Source organism: Haematobia irritans, chromosome 3 (assembly GCF_050003625.1).
Source record: "Haematobia irritans isolate KBUSLIRL chromosome 3, ASM5000362v1, whole genome shotgun sequence".
NCBI classification, from domain to species: Eukaryota; Metazoa; Arthropoda; class Insecta; order Diptera; family Muscidae; genus Haematobia; species Haematobia irritans.
In genome coordinates, this window is record NC_134399.1 from 38,386,061 (window position 1) to 38,408,453 (window position 22,393).

The 22,393-nt window shown below is 33.6% G+C and overlaps 1 protein-coding gene across 4 annotated transcripts in view; it reads right to left on the reverse strand.

Moving 5' to 3' along the window:
- The window catches only part of acj6 (abnormal chemosensory protein 6), a 102,071-nt gene that overhangs the window by 51,731 nt on the left and 27,947 nt on the right, over nt 1-22,393 (reverse strand). For 2 of the 4 annotated variants that reach the window (XM_075300359.1, XM_075300360.1), the window contains exons 2-3: nt 20,311-20,367; nt 12,676-12,855 (exon numbers count right to left, since the gene is read on the reverse strand). In XM_075300359.1, coding sequence (XP_075156474.1) covers nt 12,676-12,855; nt 20,311-20,367 — 237 coding nt within the window. The remainder of the gene's footprint in view (nt 1-12,675; nt 12,856-20,310; nt 20,368-22,393) is intronic. The other 2 variants (XM_075300361.1, XM_075300362.1) reach the window with 1 other exon arrangement.

Genomic DNA, 22,393 nt, shown 5'->3' on the forward strand with positions numbered 1-22,393 from the left:
AGCTATGAATGCCTGAGTTGTTTTTAGATGCATTTGCTATGCAGTGTCATTTGGAGAGCTGCAACCACCATAAACATATGATATTGACATCTTAAAATTTTGTCGAAATAAAAAAAGTTTAATCATATGGGCCCATGATTTAACCTTCTTGTTCAGTCATGCGTACATCCATTGTTGCAGCTGACTATTTAGCCATTATGTCTAAAGTCAATAGATGCAACATGACATAAAGAGATTCTGTTCCTGTCATACTGATTGTGCCTGAGATACACAAACACGCCATTTGCTGTACTTTATCTAAACTTGTCGACTGTTGAAGTGCCGGTCACCAGACCACTTATACGGCGCGTCTAACCACTGTCACATACAGTCAATACACAATTTTCGGTTTTGCTTTTCTCGCCCTTACAGCAATATTAAACATAAGATACAGCAGCTGTCCAATATAACTTCGAGGTATCTTGTACACTCACCAAAGGGATTTTAATGCCACCTAATTAGATGAACTTAACACTGTGGGAATTTTTGGTTCTTTGCAGTACATGACTACACGGAAAGAAAAAAAAAACGTTTGGAAAACGTGTACCGAAAACGTTTTTCTTTTGTTAGAGTTTTTTGAATTGCTTCAAAAAGTATACACTTTTATCACCAAAAAAATTCGTTTGTTACAAAGTGTTAATTTTTTTAATAAAAAAAAGTTATTTTTTGAACCAACAACACAGTCCATTTCGTTGATATCAAACACTGTTCTTTTCTGACTTTAGGTTTATAATAAGACACATTTTACAGTTCACAATTTAATATACTACAATGTAATGTTGAACATTTTTTCGGAATCTTCCTAACATATCTGGAATATATGTAAAAAAAAAACAAAATAAAAAAACTTTGGTCGAAGCAGGGATCGAACCCACGACCCTTGGCATGCAAGTCAGACGTAGCAACCACTGCTCCATGGTGCCCAACTAAATGTATTTTTCTGTGAAATAAACTTTATTTAATCGGCTCGTGGGCGCCGCAAGCTATGCTATATAAATATAACTTATATGGGTAATTGTCTATTGATGACAATAACGGCTACATAGCTCAGTGGATAGTGTGTTGGCTTACAAATTGCATGGTCCGCGGTTCGATTCTCCGTCCAGGCGAAAGGTATTTATAAAATCGTATAATTTCTTCTACATTGTTTGTATTACAGAAAAAGGTGCTAAGAACTAAAAAAACTTCGTGGAAGTGAGAAAGATGTGAGGGAAAATGCAATTAGCCAGAAAAAAAATTTTTGAGTTAGTCTTTATGAAATTGTTTTTACATCCTGGAAAAGAATAAACGTTTATCACAAAAAGTATATACTTTTCTTCCAAATACACTTCCTTTCAACGAAAAGCAAATGAGAAACGAACTTTGTTTGTCTAAAATTTCGTTTGGAAGGAAAGAATTATTTTTTTGCGTGTACTTCTATGGACAGTCGAGACAGGTGACGCGCAGTAGAATAGCATACAGACCTATCGGATCATTGCCCTTAGAACTGTAACAAGATGTCTCCGCATTGCACCCCTGGATCTTCTTTATGTGGAGATCAAGTTTACACTGAAAAAAATATTTGCGTGATATTAAAGATTACGCAACCTAAATTTTAGGAAGCGAAATTTACAAAATATTAAGGACAAATTCTTTTAAAATAATGAAATTTTAATTAAAATAAAGTTTATAATCTTTGCTTCAAAAACCTTTTTCATTAAATTTAGGACACAAATTTTCTAAATTTAATGAAAAAAGTTTTAGAAAATTTGTGTCCCTTCGTTAAAGTCGCATGTGAACTAAGGCTAATTTTCCTTAAAGTAACGAAACACATTTTTGACTTAAAGAAATTGTCCTTAAATTAACTGAAATATTGACTATATGGACTAAGACTTATTTTGAGGATTTAGCGTCTTTGGTTTAAGGCGCAAGAATGTGAGGTTGATATTAACCTTCTAGAGGGCGAGATCATGGAAGAGAGCATCTAGATCAGGCATTATACCCAGCATGGGAACCACCGTGGTGCAATCGTTAGCATGTCTACATAGCCAAGTCCGAACGGCGTTCCACATTTCAGTGAAAAAACTTAGAGAAGCTTTGAAACCCTCAGAAATGTCACCTCAGTAATGCTGGTGACATTTCTGAGGGTTTCAAAGCTTCTCTAAGTGGTTTCACTGGAATGTGGAACGCCGTTCGGACTCGGCTATAAAAAGGAGGTCCCTTGTCATTGAGCTTAACATGGAATCGGGCAGCACGCAGTGATAAGAGAGAAGTTCACCACTGTGGTATCACAATGGACTGAATAGTCTAAGTGAGCCTGAACTGCCACATAACCTAACCTGGGGTCGTGGATACAATCCCAGTTTCGACCGAACACTAAAAAGTTGTTCAGGGGTGGATTATCCCCTCTCAGTAATGCTGGTGACATGACGGAGTGTTTCAAAGCTTCTCTAAGTGGTTTCACCCATAGACCATATATATTGGTAGATGAACCGTCGGTGTCAAAGGAAGATTAAGATTAAACGAGGAAAATAAGAAAACACTTACGTTCTCTTCGTTTTCTGTTTTGTAGTTTGCTAATTTTACACAAAATTAGAACGTTTATGATACACCCGAGGATTTATAAATAAATTAATATATTAAAAGATCATATTTGAACAAAAAAATGTTGACCGAAACCGCGAAAATACGAAATTTCATTTTGAGTAGCATTGCCCTTTTCGATCAACACAAAAGCAAATGCCGGAAAATTAATGTTTAGGACTGCCTTTTTACGAAAAAATGAGAACGAAATATCATAAAATTAAATTTTAGAACTGGCACAGAGAAGAGGTCCATCTGTCTGTCTAGTGTCTATGGTTTCACCGCAACGTAGAACGCCGTTCGGACTCGGCAATAAAAATGAGGTCCTTGTCTTGAGTTAAACATACAATCGGGCAGCACTCAGTGATAAGAAAGAAGATCACCACTGTGATATCACAATGGACTGAATAGTCTAAGTGTGCGTGATAATAGGCTGCCACTATATATAACCTAACCTAAGGGCTACATGGCACGCATCACATTTTTGCTTGTCCCGGCAAATCTACCGACTTACCACCAGATTACCCTAGGCGCATTCTTTCTTCGTCGCAGATTTCCTTAATTTGGATACACGCTGATCCACCAAAGGCTTAACACAAAATGGATGATAACACTATACACTGTTACAACAACAACTAGCTCTAGATCTTTATAGGATTTATTCCTAAATCCACCTTCGCCTATTTCCCAATCATCCAGAAGACTCACTGTATAATAACTCTAATTGTAGCTGGGAATTTTCCCCTGACTGCTAAACGAGACCATGGTCTACTATTCCTACACTGAAAGAAGAGTTTTCTTCTCCGAGGAACATTTCTTTTGCCACCAAAAAACTTTCTTTAGAAATAAATAAAAAAATTAGAGACAATCGTTTAATTATTTGCATAATAAATTTGGGATTCATTGCTCTCAAAGAGAATACTTTATAAGAAAGGAGAATTTCGTTTGTCTAAAATTTCGTTCTGAAGGAAAGTGTTTTTTCTTTGCGTGTCAATATCATTACGCAACCTGAGTTGTATCCGTGTGGCTTCGGGAATGCTAAACCTTTGATATTTTTAAATAGACAAATTAGTTTGTTTCGTCGTTTTTGCTTATTCCCCTTTTTAGAATGATGGAGACAAGTTTCGAGTTTTAAATCTTATTTGCTTCAACTTGATGGCCTACACCTAACGATGTCAATTTCACCAAACTCTGGGTACGTCATATGTCAAATTCTCAATAATCGCAAAAAAATTGGCTTTTCTAAAATTTGAAAAAGTAGAAAGATCAAAAAGTCATATATTTGATTTTGCTGATCAGAGTATAGTATATGGTCTAGAAGCAAAATGTATAAGCCTACATGGTGTAGTAGTTAATTTAGCTCATATCCTTGAAGCATTATGACGGAACAATTAATACAATACAAAGGGTGAACGTTCTGAAAAAGCAAAAGAATGAAAAACTAAAAGACAAACAGGTGCACCAAATGATTTCTTCCACTAAACCACTTGTGGTTTGTACAATGACACGACAATGTCTACTTGCACAAGGCGTGACCGAGGACGTATGTCCATGGCCCCCAGGAAAATTTGTTAAATGGAAATTAAACCATATGTTAGCCAAATATCAATGGCCTACGAAAACAGCGGCGACGGTGGCGAGTACAACCATGATGATGAGGACAATGTTAACTCCTAACCGGAAGCATATGAGTGTAATTTAAATTGAATTAGATTTCATTAAGGGTGGGTGGATGGGTAATCTGCGGAAGGACATAAAATCGAACAAGGAAAACATTGTTGGTTATATAAAAAAAGGAAACCAGTTTCAACGATACACAAGAGTGTATAAATTGCAACATATTTTTATGATTACAAATCATAATTTGTGTAATCACAGTTTATAGAGTTGCAGTAAGTTGTAGATGTTAGTACTTGTCAGTCTATGCTAATTCGAATACAATTTACTTCCCCAACCCACAATCTTTTTGGTGTCAATTTTTCCTAGGCGAACATTACAAAGTAAAATTACTTTCCTCCGGAATGAAATTTGGAACAAACGAAATTCCCTTTTATTACAAAGTATTTTCAGTAAGAGCAAATAAGCCTCTAATCTCTTTTATTTGCTTTAAAATGAATTTCTTGTGTGTCAAAGAAAAACTTCGTTTGTCTAAAATATGCCATTCAAGATTTAGCTTCAACTACAAAATTAATTGATCCAATTAATTAATAATTAATTGCTGCAATCACAGAAACGATAGTGTCAATTACCTAGGTGAATTAATAAATTAATTGTCTATGTTCCGGTGTAAAAAAATAGGTTCCGGTCTAAATATTTCACGCTTAGGTCTCACACAAACTGCACGACATTCACACAACAGATTTTTAGTTGATTCCTTTTTCTGCGCATCGTGCCCACTCGACTGTAAGTCAGCAACCGCTTATTATAGATGGGGCCATATTTGCTTTGTGTCGTTACAACCCTTGCAATTCTGCCATTGGACATTCGTCATCATAACAGACTCAAGCAGTATAAGCCCGAGGCATACCAACAGAATATAAATCGCCTCGAATGTGTAAAGTAGTTCCTAACCTCGATATTCTCTTTGTAGTCCCCTGGTAATTTCATCCATATTAGGTGAATACTGTACTGCTGAGTTATCTCGTTGAGAGATTTGGGGCAGTCTATCCTGTAGTTGAGAAACACAGAGACCAAGGATTTTATTACACGTTATCAGTCTGCATATGAACTTATGCCATCATTTATTAGGTTAGGTTGACGGGGGAGGTATAAGCCAGTATTCGCCTCGCTTTGGGCTCTAACTTCTTTCCATCGCACCCTTTTTGATTCCAGGAACTCTGTCGCTGGTACAAGTCCCAAATCACCTCTTCACCGCCTTATAAAGGCAGGACAGTAACAAAGGTAGTGTTCCAAGGTCTCATAATTCTCAAAACACGAACTACATGAACCATACTCTGCTGCTCCAATTCGGGGCAGATGTCCTCTCAATTCTAGGGGGTCATTATTTCCACGACCCTCCCGATTGTCGTCCTACTTTCCTTGAGTAGTTTTACAGTTTATTTATAGCCTGGTAATCGGAATAGAATATCGGTGTCTGGGTCCTCCACATAACATATATGTTCAGGGATCCCACTCTCCCATGACCATCTTACTGGCGTCAGACTGTCATACTCAGCAGCTATGGCCACACTCATCAAGTATACAGCCATTAAAACTTTACTTCTCAGGCAATTTGCCACTAAACTCTAGGTGGATTTAATCTAGAGAATTTTTAACATAGTTTGTTTAACCATAAATCAAAAATTTATTTATTGCTGTGGCCCAGCAATGTTTTCAGTTGTTAGAAAGTACATGAATATTCCCCCTTTATCTCATTAACTAGAGAACCTACGCATCTGACATTTTGGAGAGGGGATTCTACTAGCTTGGAGAGCCACCGTGGTGCAATAGTTAGCATGCCCGCCTTGCATACACAAGGTCGTGGGTTCGATTCCTGCTTCGACCGAACACCAAAAAGCTACCAGCACCTCAGTAATGCTGGTGTCATTTCTGAGTGTTTCAAAGCTTCTCCACACAGAAAAAATGTTCACGAAAATGTTTCCAATTAAAATCTTAATTGAGTTTTAAAAAATATTCAATTAAAACTTTAATTGATTCAACAAATTTTTTTATTGAAATAAAAATCAATCACACAAATTAATATTATCAATTAATTTTTTAATTGGATCAATTAATTTTTTAATTGACTGTCAATTATCAGTAATGCAGGTGTCATTTCTGAGTGTTTCAAAGCTTCTCTACACAGAAAAAATGTTCACGAAAATGTTTCTAATTAAAATCTTAATTGAGTTTTAACAAATATTCAATTAAAACGTTAATTGATTCAACAATTTTTTTATTGAAATAAAAAACAATCACACAAAATAATATTATCAATTAATTTTTTAATTGGATTAATTAATTTCTTAATTGACTGTCAATTATTTTTTTAAATTGATACTATCATTTCTGTGATTGAAGACATTTCAATTAAAAAATTAATTGGATCAATTACTTTCGTGATTGAATCAGATTTTTTTTTATGTGTAAGGGAATGCAATGTGGAACGCCGTTCGGACTCAGCTATAAAAAGGAGGTCCCTTGTCATTGAGTTTAACATGGAATCGGACAGCACTCAGTGACAAGAGAGAGAAGGAAGAAAAGAAGTCTAAGTGAGCCTCATATATCGGACTGCCACCTAATAGCACCTTACCTATAAGCTTGGGCCTAATATATCACTTTTAACTTTTCCTATAAATGCCCAAACATCGGTTTTCGGTGTATGCGTAAATCACAATTTTTTAAAAACTGGTTTTCGGTTTTTTATTTTGTTTATAACCGGTTAAAACCGAAAAAAAATTAGTGAAAATAAGTTTAAACACATAAATTTTATTAAAAAAAGCTAAGGATTAATTCATGCTGTAATAGAAAATTTGAATATTTGAAATTAAAAATTTTCCTTAGAAGCAAATAACAATGATTTTGGACAATCGTCACAAAGCTTCCCAGAAGTTGGATCCGGAAATTGTGCCAAATTGACGCAGAAGCGATGAATTTAACATGGGCTTGTCATAGGACGGAAGTCCTCCATTTCAACAGCCGTTGCACTGAATTTGCATCACTTCTTTAGGTGTGATCCGAATTCAATGTTTTGGATGTAAATTAAAAAATTCTGTGATATTTTGTCAAATAAATAATTTTTATAATTTTTTATAATTTTTAATGGATTCTAACGCTTGTCGGAAACGTTTGACCTCAAATATTTTCAAAAATTCACAATTTTTTCAGAATGGATTTAGCATTTTTCTCGACAAAATTTAAATGATTTGTACCATTTTATGAATTCTTACACTGTTTTTAACCTATTTGAAACAAAAAAAGTTAAAGTTATTCATTAAAAGTATGAAAAAACCAAGTTATAAAAAATTTAATTAAAATAACTTCCTGGGTAGTTAAAATAAAGAACATCATTGGAAGTGCTTCTTCTGGAAGTGCTTTTAAAGTTGTGCCTTTGGAAGAACTTCCAAATTTTTTTGCTGGGTTCTAATATATTCGGGTTTATTTGGTCTCAAAAAAAGGACTTAACAACAAAGCGGAATTTCATATGACCAAAATTTCGTTCCGAAGGAGAATATTTCTTCTTAGAGTGAAGGATACAATATATCTCTTCAATTTTATCGAATAATGTGAAAATCAGTTTACGTTTAATTCAGATATTTTATTAAATATTGATAAATTCATATACCGTACAGAAGAACGATGGAGCTTCGATGATGGATAAAAAGAGAAGGAAAGTTTTGACAGACGGAAGTACAAAAGTTTGATTTATCTTTTAAAATATCATATTTACATGATTAGAATTTAGATAACGTCAAATAAAAATAATTCAGAAAGTTGTCATATTTATAATTTAATAAAAGCTCTAAATTCAACAAAAACTATGGAGAATAGAGTAGTAAAATATTATTTCGTGTTACTCAGTGAAAAAGAGTTGTAAGTCGTCAGTTGTAGCTCATTTTCAGTACTTTTCTACAAAAGTTCGACATCGGAAGAAACAAAGAAACCCCATTGAGGTATACAAAACCGTTTAACCGATGGTCAAAACCCGGTTTTTGCGGTTAACAGAAAATACCAATTTCTTCAAAACATACGCCTCTTCCTTCTTTAAGGTGGGTATTAAGTTTGAGTTTAGCCGCTAAAATCGAATATAAATCTGCAAAAGCAGAATGATATCACAACTCTTATGACAAATTTTTACTATAACTTGGTGAGGAATGATCCAAAGCAACAATTGGAAAAGTTAATTTTCTTTAAAATGATTACTTTTCTTAAAGAGGAATTAAATGCCCGAAAAGTCCCATGAATGTATAAGTGACTCCCCCAAACATAAAACACAGCTAGGCTCATTAAAACTTCAGAATAGGATTCTACAGCCTTAAGGACAATATTCTCAATTAAATTCTTTTTTAATAACTGTGTCCAGCAATCTTTGTAACTAGATGACCTACGGTTCTGGAATGTCAGAGAGCACACTCTCCATGAGACTAACATGCTATAAACCTTTTGACTCATTTTGGACATGCCTGAAAATAGAAATATCACTCCCCCAGACTTAAAGCTCAGCTAGGCCCATGAAATAGGAATAGGGTTAGGTTTTTCAAAATTTGGAATTTCGAGTTAACAACTTAAAAAAAAATGATGTTATCGACACACATTCTCACAGTTAATAAAAAGATTTGCATTATATTCCCTCTATTGATCGATTTGATTTTTTGACTTTTTCACAATTTCGACAAAAATTAAATAATCGAAAAGTCGATTTTTGTATCCCTAATTCGAATGGAACTAGTCACATTTTTGGAAACTCTTTTTCACTAGAATTGTATACCGATACATGGAATATTTATCGTAGAATTTAATATACGTGAGTACAAGAGGCAACCCTTAGCGAATACATAGAGGTTAACGGTGATTACAGGTAGCGAATGAGTTGCAGATTATTATACTCAATGTCATCAGTGGATCTCATCGTTGCTCTTAACTCCTTCATTATTATAATTATAATATGAAATGTTTCTGAGTTGAAAGATGTTGTTGTTGTTGTTGTTGTTGCTGGTGTGTTTGCTGTTTGATTAATTATTATTAGTGTTGTTATGGTTGGTCGTAATTGTAGCATAATACCACCTAAACCACCCACATTCTCAACCACCACCAAACTACAATCACTCGGGCACACACACTCTTCCTCTCTCTCTCTCACATCGTCTTGTCATTTTCCACCGGCGAAAGATAGAACCCTAGCTCAAGCAGTCCTAGTTGATTTTATTGTTGTTTTAATTGAATTTTTGACAGTTTGGCTAATAACGAGAATGAGTTTCATTTGGCTTTCGATTTTTTAATACAATTAAAGCAATACACATACATACATATGTATAGAGTAAACTAGACACACACACAAACATAACTGGCCCAACGAGTGTTACCAAACACGGTGGTTTTCCTCCTGGGAAATGGACACGTGACGGTCGTTCGTCAGGTAAGTACTGGGAATTGTGTCGTTAATTGTATTGTTGTTACACGGGTACTTCTGTATGTCTGATGGAGTGAGTCCAACTTGGCACAAACCCATACCTGGCCGTTAAAAATGTCAGTGAAATACATAAGGCATGTGGAATATTCTCATCGTACAATTGCTACTTTATCAAATCAAGGGGTTCATCGCTCAAAGGCTCTTAAGTTATTGGTTTGCCTAAAACTTGATTGTAATCAAATTTCAAATTGCACAACCTGTTTGTCTTTTCATTTCTTCTCTGGGTGGAAAACAATGAACCGGGGAAGGAAGAAACTATTACAAGTACGAAGTGTGTGGATGTTTACACGCCCATTCCTTGAACACGCTCCCACACTTCAATCAAATTGTAAGGTGTCGTCTGGAACTTATGTCAAGTGGAACGACGCGCTTTCGATGCAACCCCTGACGCCTGTAATGATGATGCTCTTCATTATGTCTTTCCATTCGAGGAAATTTTCCAATTATCTACGTATGCTAATCGCAAGATGCCTTGAAGGTCCAATGCGGCAATTCATCAATGGGGCCGTAATACTACAACTCAAAAAAGGTTACTCGGATCCAAAGATGTTCATCCTCATTTAAGGATTTTTGTATTGATTCCAAGTCTGTGTCAAAGGGTCTACAGATCATGCATTTAATCTTCTCTCCGGAATCAAACCAATTAGTTTGTGTTGGGTCTTCTCTCTTTCTCAATCCAGATATTAATTACGCAGTCACTCTGATTTCACCGAAAAAAAGTAAACTGTTTTATAGTATTAAGAATGAACTACCTCGTGCGAAAATTGAACTAAATTCTACTCCACATTTTGAGATTTCCACAAAGCGTTGCTAAAATCAGAAAAATTGAATGGCCTGTTGTACATTTTAACTGCAGTTCACGAAATTACATCCTCCCATGGAAGAAGAAATTAACTAAAAGTAAAGAAGAAAATCATTGGCGCCAAATCATGACCATTTTAACCATACAGTAGTTCATTCTTACTTTTTTTGGGAATTGTACGAAAATGTTCTTTTGTCCTAGTTCATATTGAACTAATGTGTACGCTTATTGAACTTTATACCCACGTTTAGTTCATAAAATGTTTGAGACATACTCAAAAATTGGGAAAATTGGAATTTCAATGGCCAGCTGCGGAACATTTCAATGTTGGCCAGCTGTTGAATATTATTTCTTTAAAAAAATATTCTGAAAAATATTCAGAAACTCATAACGGCTATAGAAAATTGCACAAATATTCTTTAGTACCTTGCAAAATAAGCAAAGTGATGTCTATAATTATTTTAATACATTTTGATAATAATTAATATATTTTGATTATTTGGCGGATACATTTTAATCGAGGTAAGTCGCCATCATCCTTAGCGACGCCGTTTACTCAAAAGTAATCGGCAGTAGCTAAAATCGGCGGAGTGACTCGGCAGTTTCATTCTCTGCCAACAACCCAAAAAAAAAAAATAAATCAGGCCTGTTCCCAATTTCACAAAATTTTTGCGATTTATATCGAAAATAAAATCGTGCGATTTATAATTGCTTGTTCTGGAAATCGCGGGAAAGTGTATGGAATTGAAAATCGCAAAATTTCAATTCCAAAATGTGTCATAGCTGTTAAAATCAGCTGTTAAAGAAAAAACATTTTAGTCCAGCAATTTTTTTTTGAAAAAGAAAACAATAAATGAATCTGCAAGTTACAACGAATGGCTTTGTGAATGCAATTGTCTGTTTCGAAATACATCGACGCCGCAAAATTAGCAAAATTACAAAATAATTATGGCGCCACGCTACTCAGTGTTGCATTGAGTTTCATTCTCACCAGTTTCTAAATAAAATCGTAATATTTGGAACACGATATGCGAATCGCAAAACTTTCCTTCAGTAGATTGTGTCAAAATGGGGTCGCTCCAAAATATACACGATTATTACTTTACAAGTACATTATTTCGATATTTTATATTTTTGATTTACTGCCAAGACATATAGCAATTAATTGTTAAGCATGTTTTATCCAAACTGCACAATATCTTTGAAAAAATTATTAATTTATTTTGAATGCACAGAGGCAAGTCTTATCGATTTGAAATTGGAAAATTTTTGCGATTTGCGATGACCGGAACAAGTCTAATTGGAGAAATCGCAAATTTTTTGCGATTACGATTATGGGAACAGGCCTGAATATCAGTGCAATGAAAATCTCTCGTCACCTTCAATCAATTGATTTTACTCAACAAAAAAAAAAATAATAATAATAAATAAGATTTTAATCGAAATTAGTCTGGAATTCTGACTAAAGGTTTAATTCAAAGAATGACATGAATTCATTTGGATGTGAGTGAAAAAGAGGACATGGTATAAAATGTGCGATATAAAGGAATTTCATATGAAATGATGTGAAGATAGCGAATTATGCTCATTCTTTTTCTGGGAAATTGTTTTAACATTTCCGCCACCCCACAAAAAAGAATTTAATTCATTTTTATCTCTGGAGTATTTCATTCCTACACATAGTTTCTTCATTAACATTGCCATATAAAAAAAAACTCTCGCATGTCGGCAATAAAACGATTCCTTCCGTTTCCCAAGGAAACAAAAACTGGGAGCATACATCCTGTTTGTCGAGCATGTTATTTTTTATTTTTATTTGTATAATTTTTCTTTAAACACAAACCTACAAATTTCAATGAAATGCAGGGGGATAAATGCTTCAGTTTTATGCCACATTGCAGACGAAAGAGTAATAAATAAAAAATGACTTCGGTGAATGGCAGACAGACACATTGCCCCAATTGGATTGTTGACTAGCTGAAATTGGTACTGGTATACCTCCCACACACACACCCACGCCTCTGTTTCGCACTCAAATTAAACTTTATAATCAAGTGTTGTGTTGTGTTGTGTATAGAGGAGTGAACGAATGACTATATTTAATTTATTTGCCATGGTAATGTGTCTGCATGAGAGATCTTACCTGCAATGGCCTTTGCGGAGGACCTCCCATGCTATGATGATGGTACATAACATCATGTTTCATTTGGGAGGTCATTTGCGAGGGATGTACATGAGGCGCTTGGTGTTTTCCTATGTCTATCGCTGAAAGCGCTTCCGCTCTGCTTAATATGCCATCATTGATTCCAGCAAAAATATCACCCTGTAATGATAGAAAATGCATTCATACATAATTTCAGTAGAAAATTTAAATAAAAGAAGCTTAGAAAAGTGTATAAAATTGGAATAGTACTATAAAAACTTTTGAATTTAATTAAATATAAAAATTAAAATTACAATAAAATTAATAAGAAATATTAAAATATGGACGGAGCTGTACAAGTAAAAAATTTTAGACCAACGAATTTTTTTCGTTCTCGTTGGGGACAAATGTGGCAACGGGTGCCAATTTATTTTCCTTTTGACATTTACCAATAAAAAAACTTTCATTTCGGAGGAAAAAATAAATAATTTTCTGTGCGTATACAAGATAATGTTAGTAGGGTTCGAAGATAGGCTATATTTTGAGATAGCCCCAATATAAAACAACACCCCGATTTGGGGTTTTGAGCATCTAAGCACCGGAATTTTCATCCGATTTACCTGAAATTGGAAATCTAGAGCTATTTTAGGTCCACAAAGATGTGTGCCGAATATGGTTTATATCGGTTCATGGTTTGGTATAGCCCCCATATAGACCGATCTTTCGATTTGACTTCTTGGGCGTCTAATAACCCCAATTTTTCTCCGATTTGGCTGAAACTCAAATTGTTCTGAAATTTTAAATCTACAACAACAGTATTACAACAGTGAACCCACCAGGACCCAACAGTATTATAAACGCTTACATCACGCCAAAATAAGTAAATATGTTTCAACAAATTCAAGAAAATAGTTTAAACATAATTATGTTCTTTTTTTTCATTTCTTAAAGAAAATTTTGTAGTTTGAAGGAACAAGTTGGAGTTCAAAATTGTAAGAATGTATTTAGTACCATACGATGTTCAATATGGGCGCATTTGTAGTAAAATTTACACATTTAAAGATATAATGAACTATTTTGTGAGAAGTACGAATTTGCGAAAAAAAGTGAAATCTCTATTTCACTAAAGCCAATTTAACTTTATTTTAGTTCGTGGAATTATTATGTTTGGAGAAAGTTTCTTTTACTCCAATAATTTTTTGCGTACGTTAGTTAAATTAACTAAAACCCAAATGAAGCATAAATATTAACTAAATTCGTGTCTTCCACAAAATAGTTCAGTATTTCTTTAAATTTGCAAATATTTTTACAAATGCGTTCATCATGAACTTCGTATGTCACTAAAGACATTCTTGCAATTTTGAACTCCATTTTTTCCTTCAAACTACAAATTTTTCTTTAACAAGTGAAAATACTTAATTATGTCTAATAAATTTTCTTGAATTTGTCGAAAAATATTTACTTATTTTAATGACATCGGAGTGATGCCAGCGTTTGTAATACTGTTTAGTTAAAATTTTCTAAAAATATTAAAATTTTTCTAAAATTAACCGAAAGTTTTCTTCCTGGAGGGTTCACTTTTTTTCAGTGTGGTGGTGGGTATTTAGAAAATATTTTTTTTACTTTAAAGTAATAATTTTGATTTTTTAAACTTGCATTAGTAAAGGAAAAAAAATCATTGCCGCCATATCATGACCATTTTAACCATACAGTAGTTCATGGTTACTATTTTTGGGAATCGTACGAAAATTCACTTCTGCTTTAGTTCATATTAAACTGATATGTACGGTCATTGTACTTTATACCCATGTTTAGTTCATAAAATGTTTGAGACATACTTAAAAATATAAATAAAATGGGCTGCGGAAAATATATTATAAAAAATAATAAATTTTATAATAAAATAATAAAATGTAACTACCCTACGGGAAATGGATCAACCACAGAACTGGTACAGGACTAGTCCCTGGTGTGTATGGACCAGTCCCAGTTCTGGTCTAAACGTATGGAAGGGACCGGTCACTTTAACATGGGTTTGTCATTGACGGGGTAAATTTACATTTTAAAACGCGTCTTAGACTCATCCCAAAGGAAACGTCCTGGGACAATTTAGCAAGAGCACCCCATAGACAGGTCCTCAGGAACCAGTCTCGGACAAACTCTTAGAAATCTGTTTCAATTTGGGCATCCCAATCGAACCCGAAATGAAAGCAAGTACATACGGCCGTAAGTTCGGCCAGGCCAGGCCATGGATTGCGTAGAAACTTCTACTGAAGACTGTCATCCACAATCGAATTACTTGGGTTGCGGTAACACTTGCCGATGGCAAGGTATCTTAAAACTTACTAACACCGTAATATATACCACATAGTCCATACGTGGTATATATTAAACTAAATAAGGCGGATTAAATACGTATATAATTAAGTTTAAAGTTTCTATAGAAACAAAATTTTGACAACATTTTCTATAGAAGTAAAATTTGGAAAAAAAATTCTATAGAAATAAAATTTGGAAAAAATTGTCTATAGAAATAAAATTTGAAAAAATTTTCTATAGAAATAAAATTTTAACAAAATTTTCTATAGAAATAAAATTATGACAAAATTTTCAATAGAAATAAAATTTGACAAAATTTTCTATAGAAATAAAATTTTGACAAAATTTTCTATAGGAATAACATTTTGACAATATTTTCTATAAAAATAAAATTTTGGTAGATTATTTTTGGCTCAAGTGGCAACCATGATTATGAACCGATATGGACCAATTTTTGTGTGATTGGGGATCGGCTATATATAACTTAGACCGATATGGACCAATTTTGGCATGGTTATTAGCGGCCTTATACTAACACCACGTTGCAAATTTCAACCGGATCGGATGAATTTTGCTCCTCCAAGAGGCTCCGGAGATCAAATCTGGGGAACGGTTTATATGGGGGCTATATATAATTATGGACCGATATTGACCAATTCGTGCGTGTTTGTTCGAGACCACATTCTAACACCATGATCCAAATTTCAACCGGATCGGATGAATTTTGCTCCTCCAAGATGCTCCGGAGGACAAATCTGGGGATCGATTTATATGGGGGCTATATATAATTATGGACCGATATGGACCAATTCCTGCATGGTTGTTGGATACCATATACTAACACCACGTACCAAATTTCAACCGGATCGGATGAATTTTGCTCCTCTAAGAAGCTCCGGAGGTCAAATTTGGGGACCGTTTTATATGGGGGCTATATATAATTATGAGCCGATGTGGACCAATTTTTGCATGGTCATTAGAGAACATATACCAACACCATGTACCAAGTTTCAGCCGGATCGGATGAAATTTGCTTCTCTTAGAGGCTTCGCAAGCCAAATCGGGGGATCGATTTTTATGGAGGCTATATATAATTATGGACCGATGTGGACCAATTTTTGCATGGTTGTTAGAGACCATATACTAACACCATGTACCACATTTCAGCCGTATCGGATGAAATTTGGTTTTCTTAGAGGCTCCGCAAACCAAATCGGGGGATCGGTTTATATGGGGGCTATATGTAATTATGGACCGATATTAACCAATTTCTGCATGGTTGTTAGAGACCATATACTAACACTATGTACCAAATTTTAGCCGGATCGGATGAAATGTGCTTCTCTTAGAGGCCTCGCAAGCCAAATCTGGGGGTCTGTTTATATGGGGGCTATACGTAAAAGTGGACCGATATGGCCCATTTGCAATACCATCCGACCTACATCAATAACAACTACTTGTGCCAAGTTTCAAGTCGATAGCTTGTTTCGTTCGGAAGTTAGCGTGATTTCAACAGACGGACGGACGGACGGACATGCTTAGATCGACTCAGAATTTCACCACGACCCAGAATATATATACTTTATGGGGTCTTAGAGCAATATTTCGTTGTGTTACAAACGGAATGACAAAGTTAATATACCCGCATCCTATGGTGGAGGGTATAAAAATATATTCCTATTTTGTACTACACTTCCATTATCCATTACCATTGTTAAATATATTTCACACATTGAAGAAAATATTTACGTGGTAATAAAGATTGCGTAACCTAAATTTGATTGCGTAACCTAAAATGCGCAATTTACACAATACTAAGGACAAATTACTTTAAAATAATGAAATTTTAATTAAAATAAAGTTTATAATTTTTGTTTTTATTAAATTTAAGACACAAATTTTAGAAAATTTCGTCCCTCCGTTAAATGTATATATCTTTGAACTAATACACATTTTCTTTAAAGTAAAGAAAAACATTTTTGAGTTAAAGAAACATTGAGTCTGTTACACCCAGAGAAGAAATATGATCCCTCAAGCATGTTTCAAGAGCAAAATGTCATTTTTGGACGGCAAACATGTAACATAGTTTCCGCAACTATGTTATTTTCTCGGAAATTATGTATATTATTTCAGCAACCATGTACATTTTTGGCGAGAAAATAATATTTTGCTCCCGAAATAGATTGGATTTTTAAAATGGAATTTGTTTGTACATGAAATTCTTTATAATATATTTAATATTATTAATATATCGTAAAAAGAGAATGAAAATTTCATAAGTGAGATCTAATTTTAATTTAATTTAATCCCAGATTTAAAGGTACACTGAAAAAAAGCATGACCGGTTCCAAAGATTTTGTCTTTACTTTAAAAATTTTGGTATTTATTCCGAGCCAAAGAAGCGGAGAATACAAGTAAGGATACTTTTAAGACACAATTCTCTTTTAAATTTGGGTTTTGTGTACTTGTTTCTAGGAAGCAAATTTTAATTTTTCATTTTCAGCTTTTTTTTCTTCATATGCTATCAAAGTCCTTTAAAAACGAGTTAACGAAAACTTTATTTTCCAAATTAATACTCGACTTCCAGTAGAAATTATGCTATGTTTCAAGTAAGAAACGTCTTTAAAATAAAGTGTTGGAAAACATGTCCTATTTTTGAACGTTTTTTTGCTTTGTAGTCAAGATGCAAAAAAGACAACAAATTTAAAGACAATTTCATTAAATTTAAAGAATTTTTCTGAATTATTAAAGTCAAGTTGACCTTAGCCCAAACATTTTTTCTTTCATACCCATGATACCCATTTTTAAGTCAAATCACTTAACTATAAGGCACAACGACTTTATTGAAAAGTTTATCGACTTTTGGACAAGGAAAAAAAAACTTTATATTAGACAAATACGTCTTCTATGCTAAGCAAAATGTGCATTCGTATTTTAAAGATATGAAATCTTTGACCTCACGACAATATTTTTTTCAGTGTACAAAAAAAAAACTTTATATTAGAGAAATACGTCTTCTATGCCAAGCAAAATGTGCATTCGTATTTTAAAGACATGAAATCTTTGACCTCACGACAATATTTTTTTCAGTGTACAAAGATACCTAACAAATTTCCTTTTTTAAATAAGCCGCATCTTTGGCTTGGAATCAATACCAAAATCCTTAAATGACGGTCAAAATCGTTGGATCCAAGTAAACTTTTTTTGAGTGTAAATGATTTGCTTTTGAGTAAAACAACTGATAATTGTGTGTTATCTGTTGCAAGTTGTTTTCTGGAAAAACAATTTCCTGTCTTTGTTGGAACAATTCTGGAAACCGTGATCCCAATTTTAATTTTTAGAGCCTAGATTTAAATTTAGATAGCTTCCTAAAAAAGTTTGTATTTTAAAGTCGCATCTTTGGCTCGGAATCAATATCAAAATCAATGTTAGGATCCCAGCAAAAAAAACCTGCTGAATTTTCAGCAGCTTTGTAAGGTGTTTTATATAAAACACCATCAATGATAAGTTTTTCGACTTTTGGTCAAGTAATAAATCTTTTTATCAGATAAATTCCTCTTTTGTTCTAAACAAACATCACATCCTATAAGAAATCTTTGTGTTCACGCCAAAAATTGTTTTAGTGAACATTCGTCTAACAGATATTGGTCTGACTCTTGAATGGCATTAAATTCCTAAGGTACGAGTATGTCTACTCTGAATTAAAATACCTGGTCGAATGAAATGTTATGCGCTTTAGAGACTATCAGTTATTCCGGACGGAATGTCGGTGTTTGTAAAGAATCTTACAGTGTTTCGGATCGATACGACTTGTCGGCGATGACTAAATAATCGGTAAATGTGTTATCGATCCCATAAACATGTAGCAGTATCGATTATGCCTTCGGACTTAACTTATAATGTGCACAATACGAGTGTATGGGATATGTTCGACACGAGCACTGTCGTCCGGAATAACTGATAGTCTGTAAAGCGCATTAAATGTGGTTCATGGCAAGTTATTTTTTTGTTCACTTTTGCTTTCGCTTGATGTTTTAATTTCGTAATAAACAAACGCAATAATAGTGGACAATGCGACAGTAAACATAAAATTCAGTAACACAGCAACAAGACCGGAATAGTAAAAACGCCACAAAACGCTTGTATTTTTATTAAATATTTGCATGTTTTATGCACACACACACACACAATCTCTCGCATATTCATACACATTAAACCTATTTAGGTGTATGTGTGTGTGTCTATGAGTAAATTCATGTATGTATAAGTAGATGCAACGGATATCCTTAAATTCGACATACACACTCATAAAAAGTATATGTGTAAAATATACACATAGAAGATGCCATGTTAAAATACATGTTAACCTCTGCCTATATGTATGTATCGCACTCGCTTGTATACTAGAGGTGTGCACGTGAGTAATAGTTTACTCACGCTCACGCACACTCACGACTGAAAAATCATATTCACGCACACTCACGCACGATATTTTTTGGTAGGACTCACGCTCACGCACACTCACGAAAAGAAAATTTGTACTCACGCACACTCACGCACGAAAACGTCGTGAATCACGAAAAATACCGTGACACACGAAAAATATCGTGATTCACGAAAAATATCGTGACTCACGAATAATTTTATGATTAATTTACCTTACCGAAGTGTCGGAAAACATGAGCATTATTAAAATCGAGAGTGTTATTAAACTCTTAACATCCTAGGTGTCACTAAAATTGTAATTGAATTTAACTCTTAAGGGTTTTATGTTGGTGAGCAGGAATATTTTCGTGAGTGTAATTGGTTACTCACGCACACTCACGAAGATATTATTTTCGTGACTCACGCTCACGCACGACATTTTGGTTTGTTAATCACGCTCACGCACACTCACGCTGTTTTCATGAGCGTGACTCACGACTCACGCACGAATCACGAAAATGTTCGTGAGTCACGATAATTTCGTGTCACGTGCACACCTCTATTGTATACACAACCATACCTGGCCATGTATATGAGAAGGAGCTTACATACATATATACTTCACCTTATAAGTATGCATATCGCAGAGCTTATAAATCATAAATGTTTAATTTAGTTTTTCTTTTCTGTTTTTTTCCTCTTCTTTGTCCTGAACAACAAACAATAACAAAAAAAGGAGGAGAATAATCACTGAAATTTTTGAGTCGGCACACATACAGACAAACATACGCACAAAAGGGCTTTCTTTGGCATACAAGTGAGAATGTTTATATGCAGTGGCACACATGGAGATATGGAAAGGAGATTGTTTTGTCTGTTGACTTCACTTACATTTTGGCGTGCTGACCATGAATTACATAGAAGGGATGCATCTTCTAACAAGCGGCTCTGAAAAGATTGAGAGAGAAAGAGATGGAACAATACACAGAGAGTTGTAAGCATGGTTGAATATATTATTTATTTATTTTTTGTTTTGTTTTTTTTTGTTTTGTTTTTGTTTGCCTAGTTTTAATTTTTCATTAGATTACATTCATATGTTAGTTTAAATAAAGAGATAAATTTATTCTTTAAACAAAATGAAATATTTTGTATGGTAATCAAGGTCAATAGGCGCTTGATAATTGCTGGTCAATAACTCTATTTTTAAATCGTATATTTTAAATTTTATATACGAAGTACTTCTCAATGATACAGCATCGCAACCTGTATTTTTCCTAGGCAATAGGAATTCGATACTTTCTGTAGCTTTCTTGGATTATACTCTGGTGCTATTAGGCAAATATTATAGCAATATCCAATAAATTCAACGGTCCGCTACATCAAGGGAATTATAATTAAATGCAAAATCGAAATGGCTTTAAGTGACATATACTGGGTGGTTGGTATGTGATGTACTATAGTAATGCGTTATATTTTCTTAATTTTATTGTTCAAAAGCAAAAAAGAAATAACATCAAATTTTAGAATCAGTTTATATTTGCTCGGCGCTATGAATGTGGGCCCATGAAAATTAACCCCACACCCTAAATCAAATGGGACCCCAAAAAATTATATGCTTTCAAAAAAAGTGAGGCCTCTAGGCCACTAAATTAGCTTTGGCTCTATTTTAGTATATGGAATTATTATGGTTTTGAGAAAGTTTTCTTGATTTTTTTGCGTACGTTAGTTAAAATTGTTCACAAATAAAGCATAAAGATTAACTAAATTCCTATTTCCCACAAAATAGTTCAGAAATTCTTAAAAGATGTCAATTTTATCACAAATGCTCCCATGTTGAACTTCGTATGTCGCTAAAGCATTTTTTTTCAATTTTGTACTCCAAATTTTTTCTTCAAACTACGACATTTTTTTAACAAGTGAAAAAATAATTATGTTTAAATAAATTTTCTTTAATTTGTCGAAAAATATTTACTTATTTTTTTGATATTAGCTTGATGTCGGTGTTTGTAATACATTTTAGTTAAATTTTTCTAAAATTAACCAGAATTTTCCTTTCTGATGGGTTCACTATTTTTTGAGTGTAGAAAACAACAACACTACATTTTTGTGTTTTATCGGGAGCAAGTTCATTTTCAGTTTTGGGGCGATTCCCAAGGGATTCGCATTCATGAACATATATTTAATTTTTTTTTTTATTAAAGCTTCATATTTTTCATCAGTTAAGGTGGGTACTAAGTTCGAGTTTAGCCGCTAAAATCGCTAAAGTGAAAACTAAATCAGTAAGAAAAAGGCATAATATTATACATATTTGTTGCAAATATTTTTATAACTTGATGGGGAATAGCCCAAAGCAAATTTTCACAAAGTTTGTATTCCTTCAAATAGATTATTAAAGAAAAGTAATCGTGAAAAATTGACGATTTTAGCGGCTAAACTCGAACTTAATACCCACCTTTAGTGTTTATTTTCAGATGATATTTTAAATCAAAAGAGAAAATCTTTCATATTTTTTCATCAGTTAGTGTTTATTTTCACACGATATTTTAAATCAAAAGCAGCGTTGCCAGAATTGTTTCACCAAAAAGCGCTAGATGTGTCCAAAAAAATAGCTAAAAAATAGCTAAAAAAAAGCTAAATTTTTTTGTATCAAAAGTCACATTTTTGATTGAAATTTAACAAACTTAAAGGCTTTATTTCACTTAAAATGCATATTAGTTTCATTTTAATTCCACTTCTGTGAGACTGTAACAATATCTAAGTCATATTAGCTCTATTTTTTCAAATTTTTACTGGAAGTCCTTCGTTTTGTGGGAACTACCTTCCCAACACCTCTATTTTATGTACATGTTATTTTAAAATATTAAATAATCTAAGTATGCTTTGGAGTTGGTAAAAAAAATGATTTGTCATTTTTTTTAAATAAATTTTTAGTTTCGTTTTGAAATTGTGAGAAATTCGAAATAAATTCCTTTTA